At 44.5% G+C, this 25,599-nt stretch overlaps 1 protein-coding gene across 3 annotated transcripts in view; it reads right to left on the bottom strand.

Moving 5' to 3' along the window:
* ATRN (attractin) overlaps positions 1-25,599 on the bottom strand; it is a 160,395-nt gene that overhangs the window by 39,732 nt on the left and 95,064 nt on the right. For all 3 annotated transcript variants that reach the window (XM_083756248.1, XM_083756250.1, XM_083756249.1), the window contains exons 22-25: positions 23,894-23,988; positions 21,983-22,061; positions 20,941-21,098; positions 3,205-3,266 (exon numbers count right to left, since the gene is read on the bottom strand). In XM_083756248.1, the coding sequence (XP_083612374.1) occupies positions 3,205-3,266; positions 20,941-21,098; positions 21,983-22,061; positions 23,894-23,988 (394 nt within the window). The remainder of the gene's footprint in view (positions 1-3,204; positions 3,267-20,940; positions 21,099-21,982; positions 22,062-23,893; positions 23,989-25,599) is intronic.

The raw sequence follows: 25,599 nt of genomic DNA, 5'->3' as shown, positions 1-25,599 counted from the left end.
GGCAATGTGTGAAAACATGCAAAGGGGATTTTAAATAAGGAATGTTTGTTCTGTTTCCTTTCTAATCGCAGGTAACGTCTTATTTATAAGATCAAGTGAACTAGAAAATGAACCCTGTTCATATTGATTTATTCACTGGCTGAGATTTATAGGCCTACTCTCTCCCTACGGCACAGAGTAGATTCTAGCCAAATGTTATCATTAATCCTCATAAAAACAAGCAAGGGAGGTCACCGTTATCCCATTTTTCAGATGGGAAAGTGAGGCTGAGTGATGTACCGAAAGCCAGCTAATGATTCCATAGCTGAGTTGGGATTTGAACCCAAGCCAAATCTAACACCCTACCCATGGGGCTCTCCAGTTTCACAATCGTTTTGTAAGAGTACTCAATTATTTTTCTACATCTGTTATGACAAAGGAAAAGGGTGATCTAATAGCTTTCATATGTCATTACTTTTATCCAGATCTTTCTGTAATTGTTTTTGATCCAATTAATTATAGCAACTTGCCAACCCAGAGCCAGCAAACATTCTTCCCCCATTATCTCAATAACCTTCAAAGCAGCATGCCCTACAGTTAGATAGGTGGCTGCTACTTGCTCCAGTTTACTACCTGGAACAAAGGCAGAAAATTACTTGCCCAAATATTATCTGATGATTTACCAAAGCAAATGCCAAGTCCATTAATAAAGTATCATTTAAAATCTTCCTATTTCACAGAGAAGATCTATTCAGCAGACAGAAAATACAAAGAGACTTGCAGCGGTTGTATGCAAGTTATTTAATACTCCTCCCTGCCTAGCCTTGATGCTTGGGGCTTATTTGTCCAAAAGTAAGTTCTTTTACAAGGTGACTTCTCGTCCGATTAAAAAGCAAATATCAAAAAATAAAATGTAGACCAAAACAAGGGAATGGAATCCTGCTATCCAGGAGGCCCATCAAAGACTCCTGAACAAAGAACCAACTTTGTTTCTCCCCCTAAAACAAAACCCTACAGTGTCTCTGCTCATGTCCTCCGTCCCAATCCCTTTTCACCATTTCTAAATTCAGAGGCGGAACTAGGGAGAGAAAAAGGACTTGTGCAGCCACACCAGCTGCTCTTGGAGGCTTACAGGAGCTCACACTCCTCACTAGCCAGACCATAACCCACATCAGATATTTGTCCAATGGTTGAGGCCGTCCCATCTGTGTGAAAAATTCAGCAGCTCTTAACACTTCAGCCAAACCCTGCTGAGCTTAACAAGAGCCTGTCAAAAGACTTTGCTGAAGTGTCACCCTCCTCTAACTCTTTTGCTACAACTATATTCTTTGCCTTAAAAAAAAATTCCATTTGGGAAGGTATCAGTGGAATATACTGAGCAGCTTTCTTCTTCAACGCTTCCAAAAAGAACCCTTTACATCTTTGTCACAAGGAGGCAGCAGATCCCCGTAAGTGCTGAAAAGCTCACACAGTGGGGCTTATTTTTTATTGCAGGAGTCAGTCGCCAGCACTTCCAAAAGCATCAGAACTGCAGAGTTCACTTCAGAGTCAGAGCTCTGAACCTCAGATGATCAGGGTCATATTTAAAGGTGACATTTCTGACAGATAAATGGCACTCAGAAGTTCCACCACGCTTGGGCAACCAACAACCAGAACCGGCAAGGGGCTATGCAGAACATAAGGCAAGGCAAATGCAAATAAGGTCCTGTCTTAGTTCTCAGTGGCTTGTATGGGAAGAAGCGATTGGTCTGCAATCCAGGGCTAATTGGGAGCTTCCAATTAGCTAAGCACTGTGGAACTCCTGTTTTTCAAAAGCCAAGCCATGGAACCCTACCTTAAAAAAAAAAATGATGTCTCTATGGTAGTTTTTGTTAAGTGAATGGTGCCACGGAACCCCTGGGTGGGTTACGTGGAGGGGTCCACGGACCACCAGTTGGGAACCACTGAGCTAGTGCAATGTACTTGGAAGTAACATTGTGGTAGGAAACTTATATAGGCCACCTGAGACTAGGTGATGCCACCTCCATCAATGGCCACCCCACCTGAGCATGCACTATGTACCAATGCCAGGCAGGGACAGGTACCTGTGACACCACCACATCAGCATTAGCAGGGTCAAGCCGAGCAGGTGGTGTCCAATCACCCTCTGAATATATTTGCAAGGCTTCCTGTCAACATCCCTTTCATTTGCCATCTGTTGAAGTAGCAAAGCTATAAAAAGGACTGAAGTATCAGACAATAACCTTGGGAATCAACTTTACTGCCACAGGAATTCTATTTCTCCAGGAGGATACATCATCATCATCATCTCAATTTATTACTCACACTTTACCATAGGTCCCAGGGCATGTTACAACAATTTAAAATTCAGCATTAAAAATAATTGAAACAAATCACAGTGAATGAATGGGGTAGAACCTAAAAACATATCTCAAGTGTCTCCTCCTCTCACATTCTCTTCTGGGGTTCCCCAAAATAGATGGGTGAATGTGTGGGAAAAGCCCCATTGCAACAGCTGGATTTCTACCACTAGGTTCCGCTAGCACACTGGGTTAGTTGAATCTGGCCCCTAGTTTCTCTCATATGCTGAAGACATGCATCTGTTCCTTGCTTCCTGCACTCCCCAAGAACTCTAATAGGTTCATAGCACAGGACTTGCCCTTTGCACAAGCCATGCTGTCTGTACTTCAGCAAAGCTTGTTCTTCTATATGCTAGACTATTTTATCTTTAGCAATACTTTCCACCACTTTCCCTGCTACAGACATTAAGCTAACCAGCCTGTAATTTCCAGGATCCAACCCCAGTTCACGCTACCCACCTACCACAGTAAATCCCTTTTTAAAAAACCTCAGTTCTTACTTGGCAGGGGGTTAGACTCGATGGCCCTTGTGGTCTCTTCCAACTCTATGATTCTATGATTCTATGATTCTACTGATAAAGGATTGTAATATGGCATAGGAACAAAGGACAAACCCTTATTCAAATAGCTCAACAGTCAGTCTTTAAGCACTTAGAAAAGGATGCTGAGATTACTAAAACCCAGCATGGGTTTCTCAAAAACAAGTCATGCCAGATGAATCTCATTTCTTTCTCTTTCTTTCTTTTTTTATGGAGTTACAAGCTTGGTGGACCAGGGGAATGCTGTGGACATAGTGTATCTTGACTTCAGTAAGGCTTTTGATACTAACAGTAAAATATTTTAGTTATTTAGAGTAGAAGATTACCTGAAAAAGGTGACAAAGAATTGTACCAGGTCCATAAAGTTACTGTGCTGTGAAAATGCAATCTGTAGAGAAGAAAAAGCAAATGAATTATTTGTTGTTGCATTCAGAAACTCATGTTGCAAATAAGCTATTCCGTTTCCAGGGCTAACATAATAATGAAATCCTGCTCCATTTAGATAGTGTTAACACAGCAACCTGTCACTTAAAAGTGGTGCATTGTTGACATATTTGATACCCCACCATTCTACCAGGTACCCAAGAGGCTTACAACACACAAAACAATAAAAACATGGTGCCATATTAAAACCACAAATAGAACAGCAGGGTAATAAACATGCATTGCTTAGAACTACAGGAACGTAATCAATACGCTACAACTTCTCTCTCTCATGCTCTATTCATGTCTGAGCACACATTAATTTATTGCGCTAAAGCTCTGACAACCACAAAAACCTCCCTAATGCTCAGAAACCACAGTACAGAAGAGGATCAAGATGGTGTAGTGGTTAGGAAGCCATTCAAGTTAAAACAATATGGGTTCAGGGTCTAAACCTGGGCCCTCTCAGAAGGGGGAATCCTGCAACATAAAAGACCTCCCCTTGAACCATCCTCAGCAATGACTATCAAGGCAATCCCTCTTGCAGAGAAGTAAAGAGTAGAACTATGCTCTTTGTCCTGCTCTTGATGTTTCCTGCCCAAAATACTCAGTTACTGACTCCTCCCTAGCAACTTCCTCAGTTCCAGTCTTCCCACTTTTTTCCATTACGGAAGCCTCCCTAGAGTGAACACCTCTTAAAGTAGTGCATGGCCCTTTAAAGGTAAAGGTAAAGGTACCCCTGCCCGTACGGGCCAGTCTTGACAGACTCTGGGGTTGTGCGCCCATCTCACTCAAGAGGCCAGGGGCCAGCGCTGTCCGGAGACACTTCCGGGTCACGTGGCCAGCGTGACATCGCTGCTCTGGCGAGCCAGAGCCGCACACGGAAACGACGTTTACCTTCCCGCTGGTAAGCGGTCCCTATTTGTCTACTTGCACCCGGAGGTGCTTTCGAACTGCTAGGTTGGCAGGCGCTGGGACCGAGCAGCGGGAGCGCACCCCGCCGCAGGGATTCGAACCGCCAACCTTTCGATCGGCAAGTCCTAGGCACTGAGGCTTTAACCCACAGCGCCACCTGCGTCCCGCATGGCCCTTTAACTGAGAGCAAATCCCCTGGGAGGCGAGGTCTAAAACTCTTTTCAGCAGCATAGTGAGAGCTGGACCATAAAGAAGGCTGATTGCCGAAGAATTGAAGCTTTTGAATTATGGTGCTGGAGGAGACTCTTGAGAGTCCCATGGACTGCAAGAAGAGCAAACCTATCCATTCTGAAGGAAATCAGCCCTGAGTGCTCACTGGAAGGACAGATCCTGAAGCTGAGGATCCAATACTTTGGCCACCTCATAAGAAGACTCGACTCCCTGGAAAAGACCCTGATGTAGGGAAAGATGGAGGGCACAAGGAGAAGGGGACAACAGAGGACGAGATGGTTGGATAGTGTTCTCAAAGCTACCAGCATGAGTTTGACCAAACTACGGGAGGCAGTGGAAGACAGGAGTGCCTGGCGTGCTCTGGTCCAGGGGGTCACAAAGAGTCGAACACAACTAAATGACTAAACAACAACAACAACGATAAACCATCAGCAGACTGCCAGGCAGTGCCATTGCAGCAACATGCTGAGATACCTGCTCTCAGGCTCCAGCCCTTAGCTTTCACCTTGCCTGGAGCGCTCACAGTGTGCTGTCCCAGGTCCTGATGCTGCTGTATCACTGAGATCCTCACCACCACCTGCTAATATTTGCAAACAATCTTCGACCGGGACTGCAGACCTTCCCACCCATTGCTTTCCTCCCTTGCCCCTGGGCAGCGACTCCTCTGAAGACTTCAGGCACAAACAGGCTTGCACAGACCTCTGTCAATTTTACTCAAAGCAGCTGCTGCGTTTCCAAGATTGCAGGACGACAGCCACCCTAGCCCAAGTTTGGCACCAATATGAAAGCTGGCGAGCCAGTCCTGGTCTTTTAAGCAGGATGTCACCACTGTGTCATTCATTCCAAGTCTCCAGGGACAGGACCAAGAGACAGCCTCCTCCTGATTCTTAGATCCTCATATGAAGATTAAAATATGGCAGGAAAAACTGGAGAGAATTTGAGGGAAGCATTCTTCTTATTTATTGTTTTGAAATACGAGATTACTTTTGTTTTTACAATTCAGGTCACAGAAGGCTTTTACATATTAAAGCATCTTTGTAACACTTCTAATGCAAATGATGAACCATTTTCTTGTACTTTATCATCTGAGCACATAGCTGCTTCTGAAGACAGTTCAGAAATGTCAGCTGGTGAAGAATTCAGAGGCTAGGTTGCTCATCCTGGTCCAACTGCACTGACTACCCATTTTTCCCAGGCTCAATTCAAAGTGCTGGTTTTGACCTATAAAGCTTAAAAGGCTCAAGACCGCAATACCTCAAGGACCGCCTCTTTCCATATGAATCTACCCTGAGATCATCTTCCGAGGCCCTTCTTCATGTGCCTCCTCCTTGAGAGGTCTGGAGGGTGGCAACAGAAGAACAGGGCCTTCTCTGCAGTGGCTTTTCTGGAATGTTCTCCCCAGGGAAGTTCGCCTGGCACCTTCATTATACACTTTTATGTGCCAGGCAAAAATGTTCCTTTTTAACCAGGCCTTTGGCTGATTTGATTGACATCCTATGCCCTTTTAAAATGTGGTTTTTTTTGGGGGGGGGTGTTATTGGATTGTTGTTTTTATTTTGATTATGTATTTTGTGGTTTTATATTTTGATTTTATTCTGTGAACCGCCCTGAGACCTCCGGGTATAGGGCAATATATTAATGATGATGATGATGATGATGATGTTTTAATAAACATTATCTACTTGTCCTCCTTTTCTATCTCTCAGAGTGTCCATTATTTTTACCATACACACCCAATCACAAACCCTGAATAGCCATGCTATGGATGGCAGAACTCCCTCCCCATTTATAAAACTTACTGCCATTGTAAAGGTAAAGGTAAAGGTACCCCTGCCCGTACGGGCCAGTCTTGACAGACGTCCCTACTGCCATTGTAGCAGTTGTTAAAAGACATATTAATATTCCGAGATAAGATAGCTGTCTTTTTTTAAACAACAAAAACAGAACAATGGATGTAGTATGAATGCACAACTGCACACACAAGTCAAAATTGATTTCCAATGTTTTCGCGCGCGCTCTCTTTCTCTCTCTCTGGACATCATCCATAAATGTGGAGCTGAACTGCTTCAATGTCACCACATCTCCAACAGATGTTATTCACTGTAGTACAAATTCTGCCCGGCCTAGACAGCATGTATTCCTGCTTCAGATCAAATGGGCATGTTCTGACAGATATCCATTTTCAAGAACTCACATTTGCCTGAACTTGGGGTCCCGCAAGCAGCTTGAAACGATGGAATCAAGTGCGAGTTAATATACTACCAAGCAGAACTGAGAAGACCGACACACTTAGCAGTAAAAGAGGAACTGCACTCATTCCTTCTGCAAGTCTTGTTTTGAGTGGACCAGAAGTTGATTTACAGTTAGAGAAAGCAGCAACCTAACCCACCAACATCATGGAAGCTCATTTTGCAAGTTATTAGGCCAGTAAGCACTGTGTATTTCATTTCAACAAATTAGAGACCAAATCAGCTGTTTTGGATCCAGCGGTGCAAAAAGGAAAAGAAAAGAAGCTTCCAGGATTCTCTGGTTCCTATTTCAGAAAAAAATGGGATGCCAAAACAAATTAAAATACCACACAAAAGCACACAGAGACCCACAAGGTTGAAAAGTACCCAGACTTTCCAGACAGATAAAACAAACAGAAAAATACACCATGCATGCTTTGTATGAAATCCATCTGTTTTCTTTCCTGCCACCTGTATTTCCTGAGTTCTAATGTTCAGAAGAATGAAGCCAAACAAACCTCAGAGCTGTGTTTGAATACAAAGCTGCTGCTCAACTTTCTATTGAAAAACAAATTGCCTAGGTATTTCCCAAGCCATGCCAAAAGTTGTCAAGATCATTCATTTTGGTTTTTGACAGTGCATTGTAAAAGGGAAAATTTTAATACTGCCCTTCACCTCAGGGCGGTTCAGCAGCAGCTGGAGACTTAGATTTCCACTTATATTATTTTTTAAAAGAAATCAGGTCTTCTTGGTTGAATTTTTGAGGCTGAGAAAAGGCAAGGGTGAACCATTAACCTGTAAGAAGAAACAAATCAAGAACCATTCTGCCTGCGGAATATCTCTTCCCAAATCAATAAATGTAAATTCTTTGATACTTTGTGTGGTGGGTGTTAGCCAAAAAAGGTTCCGGTTATTACACTTTTATTAAATTATGGGGGATTGAATTGCTCCACAAAAGTCCTCCAAACAATGATTACACTGGGGACAAACTTTGAAGAACTTTGAGTAAGAACAATCCTTACTCTATCTTTTGAGAGCCTTGTAGTGTTATATTTTATTGATTCTGGACAAGAGGATAGATCACAATTCCTCAGAGCCCAGGGCCCAAGAATGACCTCCATAACAGCTATTGGCTTTCACCATGACATTTTAAGTGTGAACACACCATAGATGAGGGTCTCAACAGGAGTTGAAGGTTAGAACTAGGGGATGATGCATTCCGGGACAAAATGATAGGTTCCACATGAGAAAAATCTATCATGTGCAAGACTACCCAAATGCTAGGATTCTACAGGAGGAGAACAGGATACGGAAAACAGGGCATAGTTCAGCTTCTTGAGAAGATCAGCTTCCTTTAAAGAAAAAAGCAAACCAACAAGTTTATATCCCTTTTCATGATGTAGCACTGACTCAATAAGTGTGGGCAAATTTCAGACATCGGTGGTGAGGTATGGCTGAATGTAGACTTCAGTGCTCAGAGGTGGAGTTGACCCTCCCATTACTACAAAACCAGAATTTGGGGTGGAGGAGTAAGAAAATAGTGTCTTTTTATTTTCTTTTTTTGGCAATCTGCATTTTTTACATTTCACAGAATTTGGGTTCCCTGTGTACATACAATCCTGGCTATGCATTGAGGGATGAAAGGCAGAGATAGGGCAAAGAACATGAGAATAAATACTGGTTTTACATTATACATATTGTTACAAGCCGCCCCAATCTCTGCTGAGCGGTAGCAAGAGATTCCAGGGTCTTGGCACTTAACCAGGGTTGCGTTTCCACCAGTGGCGTAGCGTGGGGGGTGCAGGGGGGGCCGCACCGGGCACAACATCTGGGGGTTAGAGTTAGGGGGCGCAAATCCACAGGTTAGGGAGCGCAAATCCACAGGTTAGGGGGCGCAAATTACTTGCCTTGCCCCGGGTGCTGACAACCCACGCTACGCCACTGGTTTCCACTGACACACCAAGGCAAGCGCAAACTGGCACCTTCAGGAAATATGGTTTATTCATGCATATTTACACCTGAGTTTTATGGGGAGAGAGTGCACAGCACATATATCGTCCTTCCCAGCATTACAGCATGGGATTCAGGGGCACCCTAAATGCCATTCCCATGTCTCTTTGCAACCGCACACTCCAGACAGTCATTATGGCTGCTTCCCATCAGTCCCTGCATGGAGTTCCTCCCCCTTCTTGCTTCTCCCCAGAAAGCCCTGCTCCCTAAACTTCTGTCGTAAAAGGGCACCCTCTCCTCTTTTTCTGCGGTGACATCACACCCCCGTCTTTATCCTGGCAACCTCCCTCTGTGCCTGGCAAGGTCTTGTTCCTGGTTGATGACTTCCATTGAGGGGTAATGGGTAGCCATCACAACCACTGTTTCTTCAATGACCCGCCATCGTCAGGCTGGCCTCATGAAGAAGTTTGTTGTTGTTTAGTCGTTTAGTCGTGTCCGACTCTTCGTGACCCCATGGACCAGAGCACGACAGGCACTCCTGTCTTCCACTGCCTCCAACAGCTTTGTCAAACTCATGCTGGTAGCTTCAAGAACACTGTCCAACCATCTCGTCCTCTGTCGTCCCCTTCTCCTTGTGCCCTCCATTTTCCCCAACATCAGGGTCTTTTCCAGGGAGTCTTCTCTTCTCATGAGGTGGCCAAAGTATTGGAGCCTCAGCTTCAGGATCTGTCCTTCCAGTGAGCACTCAGGGCTGATTTCCTTCAGAATGGAGAGGTTTGATCTTCTTGCAGTCTATGGGACTCTCAAGAGTCTCCTCCAGCACCATAATTCAAAAGCTTCAATTCTTTAGCGATCAGAAGTTAGGTGATGTTATTTCCCAGTCCTTGAGAAATTCAGGAATTTATGAGTCTGCTCAAATTCTGACCCTTCACTGAATTTAGAGATCTGCCCCACCCCACCCCACCCCCTCATAACAAGGGGCACTACCTGCTCCTTAAATCAGAAAGAATATCCCATCGTGCAATATGCACTGGAATTTTCTTGCACTTCATTTGCAAGAGCCTTTGCTATACAATGAAATGACCTGAAAGAGATTTCACACATACATACACACACCTACAGCCACAGGCTGCTGCCAGGGGGGAGATATTGGCCTCTGGAATGCCCCCTTAGCTGCATTCAGAGAAAACCCAGGGAAAGTCTTGATTGGTCCTTGTTGCTGGTGCAGAAGAGACGTTTTTGAAAAGGAGCCATTCCTTCTTTACTTAGCCATTTCATTTCTCCTTTAGTGGAAGCAGAATGTGTTCTGGATTACTTAAACCACAACAGCTATTAGGGAAAGCTCTTCACAGCTTAAGTAGTCAGACTCGCTGCAGTAGGTAGGTAGAATTCACATGGAACAAAATTGGCTGCGGGGTGGGGGGGAGTCTTAATTTTAAAAGTATATATGACTCACTGTTTCCACAGGCAGAGTTTAAGGATTGGAGTTCAAGCAAGGAGACTTCCTGACAAACCTTTAAAACAACAACCCTCCTCTTGGATCTCATGCGTGTTTGTTCAACGAAGCTGGTTTGAATTATCTGCTGTTTGGCAGCAAAGATGTTAGAATCGGGCTAGGATGCTTGCCTGCATGGTTTCTGTTACCTTTTTTTTTTACAAAAGTAATAGGATAATTTATTTCATTTAACACACTCGGGGACATCCAGTGAAGGTGAACGTTGGGAGATTCAGAAGAGACAGAAGAAACTACTTTTCACATGGTACAACCATGGAATTTGCTTTCCCAAGAGGCAGTATTGGGTGGGATATATTCCTGGAGAAGAACTATCAATGACCACCTCCACTATCAGACTCTTAATCTTAGTGTCGTGGGTTCAAGTCCCATGCTGGGCCAAACAATTTCTGCATTGCAGGGGGTTAGACTAGATGACCCTTGGGTCCCTTCTTTGATTCTAGGACTATAGATGGGCCTCTGGCCTGATCCAGCAGGGCTCTTGTGATGTCCTTACGCATCGTTTTTGTTCTTTCTCTCTGCCCCCCACCTCTCTCAAGAAAAGCAGCTCATGATAAATTGTGTATCAACATAGCTTACCGTATCAATACAATCTCATGCCAATGAACCCCCCCCCCCCAAAAACCTACTTGGATGACAAGACTGAAACCTTGCGGTTGGAAATAGGCCAACGTCCCTAGACAAAGTATTCCACGGGGCCGTCATGGAAAAAACCCTGCTCCCCATCCTACGGAACAAAGCTTTTTCTGAAGGCTTTTAAAGCTATGGAGGCTCAGTTGGCGAGAGGCAATCCCCAAGGGGGGCCAGAGACAGCACCCTGTATATTGGTTTAGAGAAGCTTGAGCGGTTTGATTTCTCCAAATCCTGATGCAAACGAACGTGATCAGCATCTCCCAAGCTAATGTACAGATCGTAGTGTAATTTCCTCTTTGGGTTTTCCACTTCTCAAAATCTTGTGGCACACTCAGCGGCTCAAGTAAGTTAGCAAATGTGTATTTTAAAATGAAATGCATTTGGAAATGCATACACTGAGATAAAATATCCATATTATCACCTCACCCCTTTTATACCCAAGCTGATCACTGTACTCGGCTTGGCAGAAACCATCTTAGCAGGAGGACCACCTACAATTTGGAATTCTCTCCCATTAAACATTAGCCAGGAGCCACCTCCGTTATCTTTTCGGCACCCACTAAAAACCTTCCCATTCCAGCAAGCTTTTTAAGTAGAAACCTTTCCCAGTCTGCATCTGCACTGGGATTGTTTTTAAGAGGCTGATGTTGTTTGTTGTTTACCGCCCTGGGCTCCTTTGGGAGGAACAGTGGGATACAAACTAAATTACTTAAAAAAAATAGGAATAATAATATCTAGATGCATATTTTGAGATAAAATACATATTTAAATACAGAGTGTGACATTTGGTGCAGATTCCTCCCCCCCCCCTTTTACCGAAACACTGCAGATTAATGCAGAAATGGGACAAAAGACTTATGAGTGAGAGACTGATCCATCCCTAGCATTAGCCCCAGAAGCTAATTGGCAAGAAGCATTAATACAAGTCAAACTACAGGAGATAAAGTTCAACAGAAAAACCAGCAGCATACAATTTGCCTTTTCTGGCACAGCGCAGATGAAATCCATGCCACGGGAGGAAAGAGAGTATTTAATTCTGAAGCAGCATGAAGTACAGTACTGTTTCCTGGATGCTGCAAGATCTGCTCCAGTTGGCAACTAGAAATTATTCTGCCTTTTAAAAAGGGGGCTCCCATTAGCAGCAAAATTAACTGCATTTCTTTGTTTTAGACTCATTTTGCTTTAACAATACTATTGACGATTGTTCAGCTGGCACAGGAGATCTATTAGCTGAAGCACAAGTAAAACTGAAGACTCAGATCTCCTAGGATCTTGCAACCTAACCATTCCAAGGTCTGCTCCCAGCGGCAGTTTATTAGGGTAGCATTTGCATGTGCCCAGAAGTAGCCTGGTGTTCGACTTTCTACAAAGAAAGATGCAACATCAATTTCCCTGGTTTGCTGGGGGGGGGGGGAATGACAAAGGGACAGCTGGTGGCTCTGCAGTATTGTCCAAACACCATTTGGACAAAAGAAGTTGGCAAAAGCGGTTTTCTTCCCAGTGGGGCAGCATTCCCCCATAACTCCATATGAAGAAGGGAGTGGGTTGAGCCATGACTTTTCATTTTAGCGTGACAGCATAACGAAGAGCAACAGAAGGAAATATGACCTCACGGAAGTGACCGTGCAAACAGCACTCATCACTTGGTAAAACTACTGCCATGTGAACTACTATTGGCTTGGGTATGCTCGGTTCTCAAAGGTAGAACAAGATACTTCCTATTTGGAATGAAGCACCCAGTGAGGATGCGGGTGGCACTGTGGTCTAAACCACTGTGCCTAGGGTTTGCCAATTGAAAGGTTGGCAGTTCGAATCCCTGCGATGGGGTGAGTTCCCGTTGTTCAGTCCCTGCTCCTGACAACCTAGCAGTTCGAAAGCATGTCAAAGTGAAAGTAGATAAATAGGTACTGCTCTGGCGGGAAGGTAAATGGCGTTTCCGTGTGCTGCTCTGGTTTCGCCAGAAGCGGCTTAGTCATGCTGGCCACATGACCCAGAAAAACTGTCTGTGGACAAACGCCAGCTCCCTTGGCCAGTAAAGCAAGATGAGCGCTGCAACCCCAGAGTCGTCCGCAACTGGACTGACTTAACTGTCATGGGTCCCCTCTACCGTTTACCCAGCGAGGCATAAGGTATATCCCAATGGTTAAATGGGGACAGATGGAAGGGCGTTTCACCTTGAAACAGCCCAAATTCAAAGACAGCCTTAACAAATATAAAGGAAATGCACGGCCTGTTTTACCAGAAAGATTATGTCATGGTCTGATAATGCGTTGGAGGACTCTCAAAAGCAGAATTTCGAGGGTCTGCATGGAAAGGACAGGAAGGGAACCTCCAATGCATGATCTCTACAGGTGATGCGCTGGGCAAGATATGTACTCTCATCCAGCAGAACTCTTTTTACACGCGTATTTGAGTCTCTGAAAGATGCACGTTCAAGACTTTTGTTCTTTTCCTTCCCTGGCTGCTTCTCGTTTTCGCTGCACTGGCAGCGTTGTCGGTGACCAAGCTGTGCACTTGACATCTGAATTTTGGTCCGGTGCATTGCAGCTTTACCTTTGCCGCTTCTTTTAAGTATTCTGCCGTGAGCACATTCCCCAACGCTTCAATTGTTTCTGAACGAGAGAGACAGCTCTTTTCTTGGGCTGTCACACAAGCACATATTATTGGATCACTATGGATGCCGTTTCACATATCAAGGTACAGGCTAACAACTTTTTCGCCTTCTCTCCCCTCCCCACCCTGCATCCCATTGTTCCGTTTCATCCTCATTTACTGCATCCAGCAATTTGCTACCTAACTCTACTCCTAAAAATAGATTGCGGTAGATTTTCCATCGTTGCAATCAGGCTACAAAATGTTTGTGCTGAACTTCTTGAGAGTTTGTCGCATAGATGTAACAAATGCTTCAATTGATTCTGTGCGGGAATGAGCTGGGGGAAGAACGGTGGCAGTAGGAAACTTGCGTTGAAGGGCAGAAGGACACCAAGTTCCACTCAGTGGAGACCAACGGTAGGGAACCTCCAGCTCAAGGGCCAAACCTGGCCGGCCAGGCCATTTTGGGGTAGCCACAACCACCAACCCTACATCTGATTTCATACATGACATCAGGAACAGGGTAGATAAGGCCAAGTGTCAGGGGACTGCCATCGGAACAGGGAAGGGAGGCAGAGGGGCAGTTGGGATACAGGGAACCTCTGAAAATCTTGAGAAGCAGTTCCTCTTCCTGCGGTGGGGAAAGCCACACCTCCAGTGGGGAAGAGGGGGCGGGACCAGAGGATGATGCTGGGAGCCCCAGTGCCGCACCTCGTCAGTCTGAGGGTGGGGAAAGCCACACCTCCCAGGTAAAGGAGGGGAAAGGGCTAGAGGATGCTACTGGGAGCCTTGGCACCGCTCCTTGCCAAGCCAGCCAGGAGGGAAGCATGCCTCTTCCGTCGCCCACCTTGCGCAGAGGTGTAAAACACAAAGAAGGAAGGAAAAGGCTGGGGGTGACTAAGCTCTTATGCTGGGGAAGGACCTGGAAACGACCACTCCCGGATTCTGCTAGTGACTGAGGCAGACATGAACTGATGGTTCTGCACTGTAAATAGCTTTGCACCCAAATAAAACCAGGTAAAGACAGGTCAGAGTCCTGCCTGGTTACTCGCAAGCAACCAGCACTGACATCTGACACCGAGGTTTTGCAAGATCACCAGGAGCTTCAAGCATGCTCCCACCCTTGCCTTCCCTTGGGCTCAAGGAGGGGGGAAAGTTTCCATTCAATGAAGGAAGCTGCTCCTCCCTCCCAGCGCTGCTTCATTCAAGCTATTAGCTTATATTCATCTGGGAGGATTTTCTCTGTACAGAAGGAACCAGCCTATTCGCTGTTTTCCTTATCCTAAAGGGCAGGAGAACAAGTTGCACATGGAAGCATCCCAGGGCTGTTATGCGGCACCGATCCAGCTGCTGCAAGGTCACATATTATTCTCAGTCTATAAAGGAGCTGCTAAGATCTTGTTCTAGCCTGGATATTGCCTGGGGGGCCGAAACGCGTGGAGCACATGCAGGGGCCCTTTTCCCGAGGTGGCACTGCAACTCCAGAATTCCCAACCGAGGTCCCTGCTCATCTGGGTCACTTTCTAGCTGTCAGTAGTAAGTGAAGACATTTATATTCTGACAGGTTCCTTGATTGATTTCCACTGTCTTTTTGATCGATGGTTCTTCGCTGCTTGCTCGGATGAGCACTTTGTTACAGGGAGGCTCCTGTTCTATAGTTGCATCATCTTACTATTGTAATACTTCGGATTTGCTGCTGCTGTTTCACAGCCAAATCTGAGATTTTGCACTTTTGGTACAGGGGCTTTTGCAGGGAATGTTACAGGACACATTAGGCAATTTTCAGGAAGCAGAGGAGAGTGTTATAGAAACATATAAAGTGCATCAGGGGTATGAACCCCCCTGAGACCTCCAGGTATAGGGCAGTATATAAATTCAATAAATAATAATAAAATAATAGAATCGTAGAATCAGAAGGGACCCTGAGGATCATCTAGTTCAACTCCTTGGAATGCAAGAATCTCAATTAAAGCATCCATGACAGATGGCCAAACAACCTCTGCTTAAAAACCCCCAAGGAAGGAGAGTCTACCACCTTCTGAGTGAGTCTTTTCCGCTGTCAAACAGTTTTTACCTTCAGAAAGCTCTTCCTGTGGTTTACTAAGAATCTCCTTTCATGTAACTTGAAGACATTCGTTCAAGGCCTACTCTCCAGAGCAAGAGAAAACAAGCTTGCTCTGTCTTCCATGTGACAGCTCTTAAAATGGTATCCTGACTCAGTCTCCTCTTTTCCAGGCTAAACATACTCAGCTCCTGCAACCGTTCCTCATAAGGCCTGGTTTCCAGACCTTGATCATTGCACCTTACCATTTCCAGAAGATATCTAACCCCTGCTCCCCCCCCACACACACACACACATAGTGTTGGCAGCTATCACAGGACAGAGAAAACAGATCAATACAAAAGCAACGTTTTCCCAAATAACAATTTATAAGGAAGATTAAACAATTAACTGAACCGTTATTTATCAGGCAGATAAAGCCAATCATAAAAGCTTATATAGTGTTTATTGATCACTCACATTCTTATAATAATTTTTGGCTCTGAACAGGCTAGATGCATCTCTTCTGAGATTTATTTCCATATTAAAATTCACATTTCCTAATTTGTATCTCTGAACTCTTTATGTCCTCTTCTCTTCTTAAAAATAATTCACTGATTCACATCCAGGAAAGTCTTTTAACAAAATGAACTTCAGGTATGCATTGACTGTGTACTCCCCAAATTGTGGGGTGGACCAGGAGAGGTTTTCACATGTTTCAATTTGGTATGCCCTAAATTTCAAGTTGTTTTTTTGGACTTGCCTGGCCTTGGTCCAAAAAAACCAGTGTGGTTGGGATTTAACACTAGGCCTACTCAGAGTAGACCCACTGAAATTAATGAACATGACTCAGTTGGGTCAATTAAATTCAACAGGATTACTCTGAATAAAAATTCGCTTAATTTCACCCTGCAGCTTTAAAGTGACACTGCATTATTATTATTTTCTAAAAAGCAAAACCAATCTGACAAGCTCAGTGCAAGTAGGGAGGGGTGGAGAAATCATTTGCTCTGACCGACACTGTTTCTCAACCCAAATGTTTGACACCACTTACAACACACACCAAGTCCTGGATGCCACTCAAGTACAGTCATACCTTTGTTGTCGGACGTCTTGGAACTCGGACGTTTTGGCTCCCAAACGCCCAAAATCTGGAAGTGATTGTTCCGGTTTGTGAACGTTCTTTTGGAACACGAACGTCCAACAGGGCTTCCGCAGCTTCTGATTGGCTGCAGGAGCTTCCTGCAGCCAATCAGAAGCTGCGATTAGGTTTTCAAACGTTTTGGAAGTCGAACAGACTTCTGGAACGAATTCCGTTCGGCTTCCACCGCATGACTGTATAAGTCCAGGGTCACTGTCCCTCTGATTGGCTCCGGGAAATCTAGAAATTTCACCTCTGGAAATTTCACCTGGAAGACATATGTAGCCATTCTATGTAAGGGTAGTTGAAGTCATTAATCACTATAACAGCTCCTCTTTCGGATGCTTCCTTCATTTAATTCTGCATCTCAATGCCTCCCTGAACATTTTGATTGCAGGGACAATAGCACACACCCCCAGTACGAAATTACTCAATTCCCACTACCAACTGAAGCCAGGAAGTGGCACAGGAGATTTGCATTTCACGATGGAGCTTGTACTTTAAATATTAAGAACAATAACTTCCCTATACAGGATTCACTTCAGACGGCTCGGGGGTTGGATAACTCCATACCCTCCAACATTTTTCCAGTGAAAATAGAGACATCCTAAAGCAGGCATGTTCAAAGTCCGTTTTGGGGGCCTAATCCGGCCTGCCAGTCGATTTAATCCAGCCCCCATGGCAGTATATGTCCTGGGGTAAAATTCTAAGAAAATCTCAGCAACTTTGGGGCAAAATTGTGGAAAAAGCTCAACAACTTTGGTCGGCCCTCACGCATGTTCACTTCATCAAATCCGGCCCTCTTTGAAAAAAGTTTGGGCACCCCTGCCCTAAGGAAAAGTGGGACATTCTGGGATCAAATCAGAAACCAGGACAGCTTCTCTAAATCAGGGATGTTCCTGGAAAATAGGAAAATCAGGGATGTTCCTGGAAAATAGGGAAACTTGGAGGGTCTGGTATTGTTCAAACCCCTCCAGGTTCTCTAGAAGGAACCTCAAGGGCAACAGCAACCCAAATCAGTAAAACAAAATGGTTAATAATACCTGCACCCTCAAACAGTGATTATTGTGCACGAGACTCAGCTTGTAGCACTGCCAAGGAAACAGAAGTACCACTGACCTTACAATCCTCACTGCGGGTGTAAGGTCAGAACATACCACCGTCAAGTATGAGTGCCCATCCCACTTCTAAGGCTTTCTCATTCAGTCACCAATTGACAGAGCTTTCAAATGAGCTCCGTTTGGACTCCGATGTTTGTGCCACTACGTCAAACCAAACTACAGAACCGCTAGCACACACGGGGAGGAGAACTTTAACACTGGCGAGTAAAACTGCTGACACAACACAATCAAAGGAGATTTGAAGTGTTTCCCATTACTAACTTGTCAGATATAGCGGAAAAATGAGCCAAGGTAGAAAGGGGGGGGGGCGCTTTACTTTGCTTGTTTGAACTGAGAGCCATCTGTAAAATTCCACTGCTGGTTTCTACAACTCAACTTCTTTGCTTCTAAAAACCACCAAGCTTAACCCTCTGAGATCCCGACACCCTGTAACAACTCTCACCACTGTGCAAACCAACAGGCGGGGGAAGGATGGGGATCTGAAACATGAAACTGCCATTCTCATATATTACTTTGCTGATGATCGACACCTACAGTGGTAATACAGCATGCGGAAGACGAATTTGCCAATTCTATTTCTAGAAAGGCTCATTCCGCACGGCACGTGCCAAATAAACTAAATTAAAACTGAAACCATAAATAAGACAAACCGATTGCAGACTTGATTAATTTTCTAAATCGGAAATGAACCCCCTTTTTTTATAACAAACACCAACCATTTGCAGCGCAGACGGCAAACTGTATCCAACAAAAACTTACCCGTCTTCCCCAAAGGAAGCTGACAAACTTAAGCAGACTTGACAATGTGGCTGTCAAAAGCCAAAGTGGCTTAAACCAAACCGATTCAGTAAACAGACACTAACTTCAAGTTTTTAAAGAACGGTGATCTACATTTTGCTAACTGTGAATTCTAGAGAGCTTTTTATAGAAGAGATTGCTTAAATGAAGGAAGCTGGGAAGGAGGGAGGGTGGGAGGGAGGGACATTCTACACCAATATACTTTTAAAACCAACTGGTGGTTTTGAAGAGAGGTGGAGCAATATTTTAAGGGTGGGAGCTCAGCACTGGCAAATGCACAACTATCAGTCGTACAAAAGAGCATTTATATGCTTGCAGCTTCCTAAAGAAAACCAGGCAGAGGGGAAAGGAGAGCTAGGAGGACAAGGAAGTCTTGAAACAGGAACTCCAGGACAAACAAGGGCGAGCGATCAAAGGACCAACATCTACGATGGATTCTTGCAATGGGCGACTGTTCCCAGAGATTTAAAAAGCCTTATATCTGGCACACACCACAACAGGACAAAAACTTAAACGTCAGTTAACAAAGGAGGGGAAATGTGCCAGCACATTAATTAAGCTGCCCAAATTAAGAATACAAATACTGGCTTCAGGTTAAAATCAGAGAAAAGGAAAGTGACTAAGAATGGGTAAACAGCAAAACAAAAGGAATTACACTGAACATGTAATTTCATCCTATTTCAGTTCTCCACTGTGGGCCAAACTACATGCAGCACTAAATGCGCCACTTGGAAGCATATCAGGGTTTTCTCGTTTGTTTTTTAAGTTTAATAATGGGTGTGAGGGTCCCTAATTTCCATTGGGACCCTTTTCTCCCCAGTCTGAACGCTAGTAAAAAAATAATAATCTCCTGCCTCGGCTATTAGCTTTAGAGGGAAAAGGCTATCATTATTGCCAATGAGTCCTTGGGGGCGGGGAATGCACATTTTTCACTCTCTCCAAGTCAATGCACACATACACCTTTCTTTATGTACATCAGGGTCTGGCATTGCCCACGTGGCATTTCTGCCACTTGTTGAACTGCAACGCCCCCTCAATAATACAAGTTGGCTTGATTTTTTACATTCCACCCCACTTCTAAACTTGGGGCAGAGGGAGAGAGACCAAGACCAGACATGCAGAGTTGGCTGTACAGTTCCTCCGGCTGTGTTCGGATTCAAACACATGGCAGGCCAAGTTCCTAAAGGGTTGATGGGCAGGGATTTGACCCATCTTTCAACACCCAGCTCTTGCCAAAGGAGGGCACTGGCAGGGAGACTGGCAATACCAACAAGGAAGGCTGCACAAAAAAGGCTAGTGGGAAGTGTGATATCACTCAGAATAAATAACTCTTGGCCAGGCTTGCTTACTGATTTAATTAGCAAGGATAGCGATACACAGTTCCTGCTCGCCTGCTGCCAACTGATTAAGGTCACAGAGCCACCGTCCATGTCACTAATTAAGTCCTTCGTGTACCTTTCAACTTCACATCCAATTCATTTGCATCCATTTGTTGCTGTTTATAATATTTCTTACTCTGTTTGCCGCATTTACAGACTGCTTTTCGCCATGCATGGTCTCAAAACGGCATTCCGAACTTAACAATGGAAAGCGTAATGCTGCTGGTCAACGAAAGAAGTTTAAAGACTCTCTCAAGGCGAATCTCAAAAAATGTGGTATAAACCCTGACAACTGGGAAGCACGGGCCTCCAAGCACTCCAATTGGACACTAAAGGTATCATGGGCTTTGAAGATGCTCGAACTCAGGACAAAAGGGAGAAATGCGCTAAGAGGAAGGCACGCTTGGCAAACCCTCACCGTGATCAACTCCTGCCTGGAAACCTATGTCCCCACTGTGGAAGGACGTGTGGATCCAGAATTGACCTCCACAGTCACTTAAAGACCTACTGTTAAGACGGTGTTCATGGAAGACAATCTTACTCAGCTATGAGTGATCGCCAAAGGAGAAGAAGATAGAGAGAGAAGCCCACCAGCGGGCATGAAGTTCTGCAGAAGTCCCCCACAGGGGAGGAAACCCAGGTAGGGAAGGGAGATGAAAGCACACACAGCAGAAGGAAGGGTTCATTCCATTATACAAGTACTCTGGTCCAAGTTTTTAAAAATGGGGTTTGCACTAACAGACTGCTTCTCAAGATGGAGACCTTCCACCAGCACCGTCTGAATGATCTCAAGTTGAAAGACAATAAAAATGTTGTGGCCCCATAAAACCTACTGCATTTAGCCACCCAGGAGATCTCATAAGCAACAACCGACACAATCTGAATTGCACTGAGGCTGCAAAGTGAGTTAGATCACAGCCAAAGAGTGATAACGGCAATAGGCAATGGCTTCTGGCATACAAATACATACAGTACAGGACATGAACATTTGTTGCAGTATCGGACATCAACACAAACAAACAGAACAGAGTATACAGAACAGCTCCCATATATTCCAGTCATTCCCTAGTGCTTATGTGAATGGAAGGGTCTCTTACCTGTATCTTTATTGGCCAGGTGAAGTTGCTCACATAGACAAAGAAAGTGATGTTGGGATTGTTGCGGAAGTCAAATTTCTCATTGGAGAAGCTGTCCTTGTACTCCTTGATTTGGCTCTTTGAAACCACCGGAATCTCCTCCCCTGCCTGGGTGCCAGCTGTTGGGAGTATTTTAAAAGAAACATTCTCATCTGTCGGGAGTGAAGATTTTCAGGCTCAGGTTCAAATCCTCACTTGGACACAAGGCTTACTTGGTGGCCTTGAGCCCTCTCAAACTAATCTACCTCAAAGGGTTGTTGGCCTAATGGGTTGGGGTGAGAGGAGCCCTTGGGGCAAAGCCAAAATATAACTGAAATGAAATAAAGATAGACTTTTTTGTGCAAATCCTTGGTAACATTACAAGGGGTGCTCTTAAATTATACAGCAGCGCTAGTTGATAAAACAATGAAAATTATTCTGTTTCAACAAGACAGTACTGAGCTCAGTTTCATTACTGCGATTAAGAAACACACAAACGACTGTTGCATACAAAATTAACATTTCGGCTGCCAACACAAGCATTCAAGATCTGGAAATCGGATAAACTGTTCTACTTCGTTTCTCAGATTATCTTTGGAGTGAAGTTATGCCTCAATATGCAGACTATTACACGGCACAGCAGCCTTCTAAATCCCTAAGTCACCCATAGGGTATCTGCATATAAAGAGGCTATAAGCCAGAACTGGCTGCCTGATCTGAGAGCTGCCTCTTGCCCCCGGCTGAGTTACTGTGCACCAACTGTGTGAGAAAGACAATCTGTCTAGCTAAGGAGGAAATAGGAAGACTGGAAGCAGAACAACAAGGAGCAGGAAGTTGAGGGATGGAGAGTGCCAAGAGGCAATGGAAGGAGTTTGGGCTGTTCAAGGCCAATGAAAGAGCCAGGTCAGAGGGGGACTGGCCAAATATCTGGCCACTGGTCTCTGATTTAAATATGCCACCACTGCTTTCCAGACATTTCTAGTTCAGACACTGGGCATTTGGAAACAGGAAGAATTGTCCTCACCTGCAAAACTTGTTGACCAAGTGATGTTGAGGTTGAAGTTTTTAGAAGCATTGATAAACATGTCCAGGTCTCTGTTTTGCTGATTTCAGGGGACAAAGAAAGCAGCACAGATTAATGGCTTACACACAGAGAGAGCAGCTTCCATCAAGTTTTGTCAGCACTGCTTGGGCAAGAACAAAGGCATGCCAAAAATCCCCCTAAAACAGCCCAATAGGATTCAAGCTTATCTGTGACACACTAAAACACAGCACTTGTTAAGTTTCTGTTTGCCAAATATTTTTGCATTTTATTTTTTTTGTATTTCAGGAAGTGGGAACATGGAATCCAAAATCCTACAATTTTACCCTGTGTTCATGAGACAGGAAGGTTCTGAGTTGCACAGAATACCACTTTATTCAGAATTAAGAACAAGAAATCAAAAAGAGGCTTTAAAAAAAGCAAGCAGAAAACCCCACATTGGGTTATGCGTACACTTGTTCTCTGGAATTCCCAAAGTCATTTCCATAACAATGTGCCAAGGAGCCACAGCAAGCACTACTAAGTAAATTAACCTTCCTTCAGCATGGTCTGCAAAGAAAAATGCCAAATATGAAGTCAAGCAGCAGCAGGCCAGAGACTAAACCTGTGACTTCCTAGAAAGACAAGATAAAATTAAGAGATTCCAGTCACACTACGGTCAGACTAGCCCTCCCTATAATAACTGAGCTTGGCCATTCTGAGTGGTCAACACAGAATAGCAAAGAACAGCAGGCACAGAGGGTTGGAACTACAAAGACGCAAGGGTACAGCCATAGCACAAATGTACCAGGGCTTTGCCCTCAAAATGCATTATTTCAGTGTGATTCCTGAAACCAGGGCTGTGTCGCCTTTTCTTAAGAGAATACCTATTTTCAGGAAAAAGTAAGAGGCATTTCCTAGACCAGCTCTCAATTAGCCCTTTTAAAAAACAAAACAAAAAAGGCACCTGCCTCCTACTGGTTAAAGCAGGAATCACAGATATATCTGGATCACAGCATTGAGACAAATACCCGTTTGTAACTAAAAGTGTATATTGCTCCTATGGATCCTCTACAGTGATGCTGTGATATCAGTGTGGTTGTGTGGCTTCCTAATAATTATTGGATTCTGCCATGATTAAAACAAAATTAAATTCAAAAACCTATTTTGTTTTTAAAATTACCAACTGTTCTCACGTGCCCCGCCCCCTCCTGTGATACTGTGGTGTCAAAAGGTTTTTGTAAAAACTGGAGGACCCTTCCCAAATTTGTCCATTGAAAAAAAAATGTTGGTTTTGGTGGGGGGGGGGTAAAAACAAAAACAAAAAAACAACTGACTTGCTTATGCCAAAATGTTTTTTTGTGACCCCCCTATTCCTCAAGTAGTGTGTGTGTTTTTTTATTTAAATAAGAACCATGCCCGCATTTACACATCTGTGACACATACTCTTATATTACCGTCCCCTCAAGGACTGGCCATACAGCCCTTGGCCTAGAAATGTCAGCCCCAAGGCCACAGGACTTCAAACGCAGGAGTATTAATTATCAATTACAACGGTCGCTGTAAGTTGACTCTCAGTGTAACTGCAAGTTTTAAAAATAATTTAAATTTTAAAAAATTCAAAACCAGTCATTTATTACAGCAACGAACTCCACGGCTAATTACACGTATGCCTTGAGGTCATCAATATATCTCAACTTGAGTTCCCCATCGCTAGGAACAGAACTGCAGGAGCCTCTCACACAGTGCAAAATGAGCACAGAACTGGCACTGAAAGGAGCGTGCATGCAGTCTTGTTGTGGGCGGGGGGGGAGAGAAGAGTCAATCTCTGCATGCAGCCTACTGACCGTCGGCCAGAGAGAACCAGGGCATTTTAATAAACAACGTGAAATGCAATTGGGATAATTTACTAACCTCTTCAGGCGTCGCTACGAAATTGATTGCCGTGTAATAACGATCATCTTCTTGCGAAAGGCTGAAGGTGAACTGATAGTCGATAAGGAGAGTGTCTATATAAAAGTACACAAATTGGAGTTAGGTGCCGCCGTGGCATAAAGCCAGAGTCAGCCCGAGGCAGGACGTTTGCTACTTGCTAGGATATAAATAAGGGACATAGGATATAAGGGACGCAGGTGGTGCTGTGGGTTAAACCACAGAGCCTAGAGCTTGCCGATCAGAAGGTCGGCAGTTCAAATCCCCGCAACAGGGTGAGCTCCCGTTGCTCGGTCCCTGCTCCTGCCAATCTAGCAGTTCGAAAGCACGTCAAAGTGCAAGTAGATAAATAGGTACCGCTCCAGCGGGAAGGTAAACGGCGTTTCTGTGCGCTGCTCTGGTTCGCCAGAAGCAGCTTAGTCATGCTGGCCATGTGACCCGGAAGCTGTACGCCGGCTCCCTTGGCCAATAAAGTGAGATGAGCGCCGCAACCCCAGAAGTCAGCCACGACTGGACCTAATGGTCAGGGGTCCCTTTACCTTTACGATAGAAATATGAGCCTGTTGCACGGCTGGCCCTTGCATGTGAGCAGGAAGGCAGAGAGGGGCGAGTGCAAGCAGATGCAGGGCAGACCACAGAGCCCCCAGGATAGCCTGGCCCAACCCAGTGCAGGCCCATCTAGCCACCTGCTTTCTACGTCTCAGCTCAGCAAATGAAGCAAGGATGACAATAGTAATGGGCTCCTGAAGCATCACTCGAATAATACAAGGGAAGCCTCTGAAAAACCTCGCACTACACACATGCGGAATGTTGTTTTTGCAGTATGTTGCATGCGCCGCCATTACGCTCTGTCTGGTGGGAATGCGCAAGGAGGCTGGGTTCAGGTCACGGTACAACACCTGGCGTCTTCTCTGCTGGCTTTTCACCACTTCCTTAAGTCTTGTTTGTTCTTGTAGGCATTTAATTTATCTGGTTAATCCTTCATTTAGTTTTTATCTGCCGCTCTGTTTGCATTTTAGTTTTTAATTGGTTTTTAATGCCTTGTTTGATCGTTTTAAATTGTTTATGATTGTATTGTTAGCATCTATTAGAGGAAAAGGTGGGGTGAAAATAGGCTCAGGCAAACAAACTGTTTGCATTCGCACAGCTATCTTTCTTTTCTTTTCGCTCTTTTGCTTTCAAGTGCCTCTTTAACACGTATCTGCTCGCTCCAACCGGCCCTCTTCTGTTTTTACAGCCTCTCCATTAATGTGACTTGACTTTATTATTAGATTGCAAGCCCACAGGCAGGATCGGAACTTTTAACTTCTTTTCAAGCATCTACAAATGTGAGGTGGGTGGAGATGTGTGTGCCTGCGCGCGCGCGCGCTGAATAAAAAACACACCATTAATTCCACTGGAGGGTTTTGATCCTTATCCTTTATCCAATGGCAAAAATAATGACCAGGGTGCTTCAGAAGAAATCAGCAACCGCTTACACACATCTCTAAGTATCTTTATTTAAATGTATTTTTATGGACAGAATATGGCACAGCTTTTCTGAATGTCATGGGCTGTGAAAACAGGCCTCTGCACCACCAAACTGTCTAGACCAGCTTCTTACAGATATCCATTACGAGAAGCTTGCCGTCAACTATTAAAGCTTGCTATTTCAATCTTAGTATCAAGTCCATCACCTCTGCAGCTCC

Source organism: Podarcis gaigeae (assembly GCF_964106915.1).
Source record: "Podarcis gaigeae genome assembly, chromosome: 9".
NCBI classification, from domain to species: Eukaryota; Metazoa; Chordata; class Lepidosauria; order Squamata; family Lacertidae; genus Podarcis; species Podarcis gaigeae.
The sequence above is the reverse complement of the archived record's forward strand: the minus strand, read 5'-3'. Positions and strand labels throughout refer to the sequence as shown.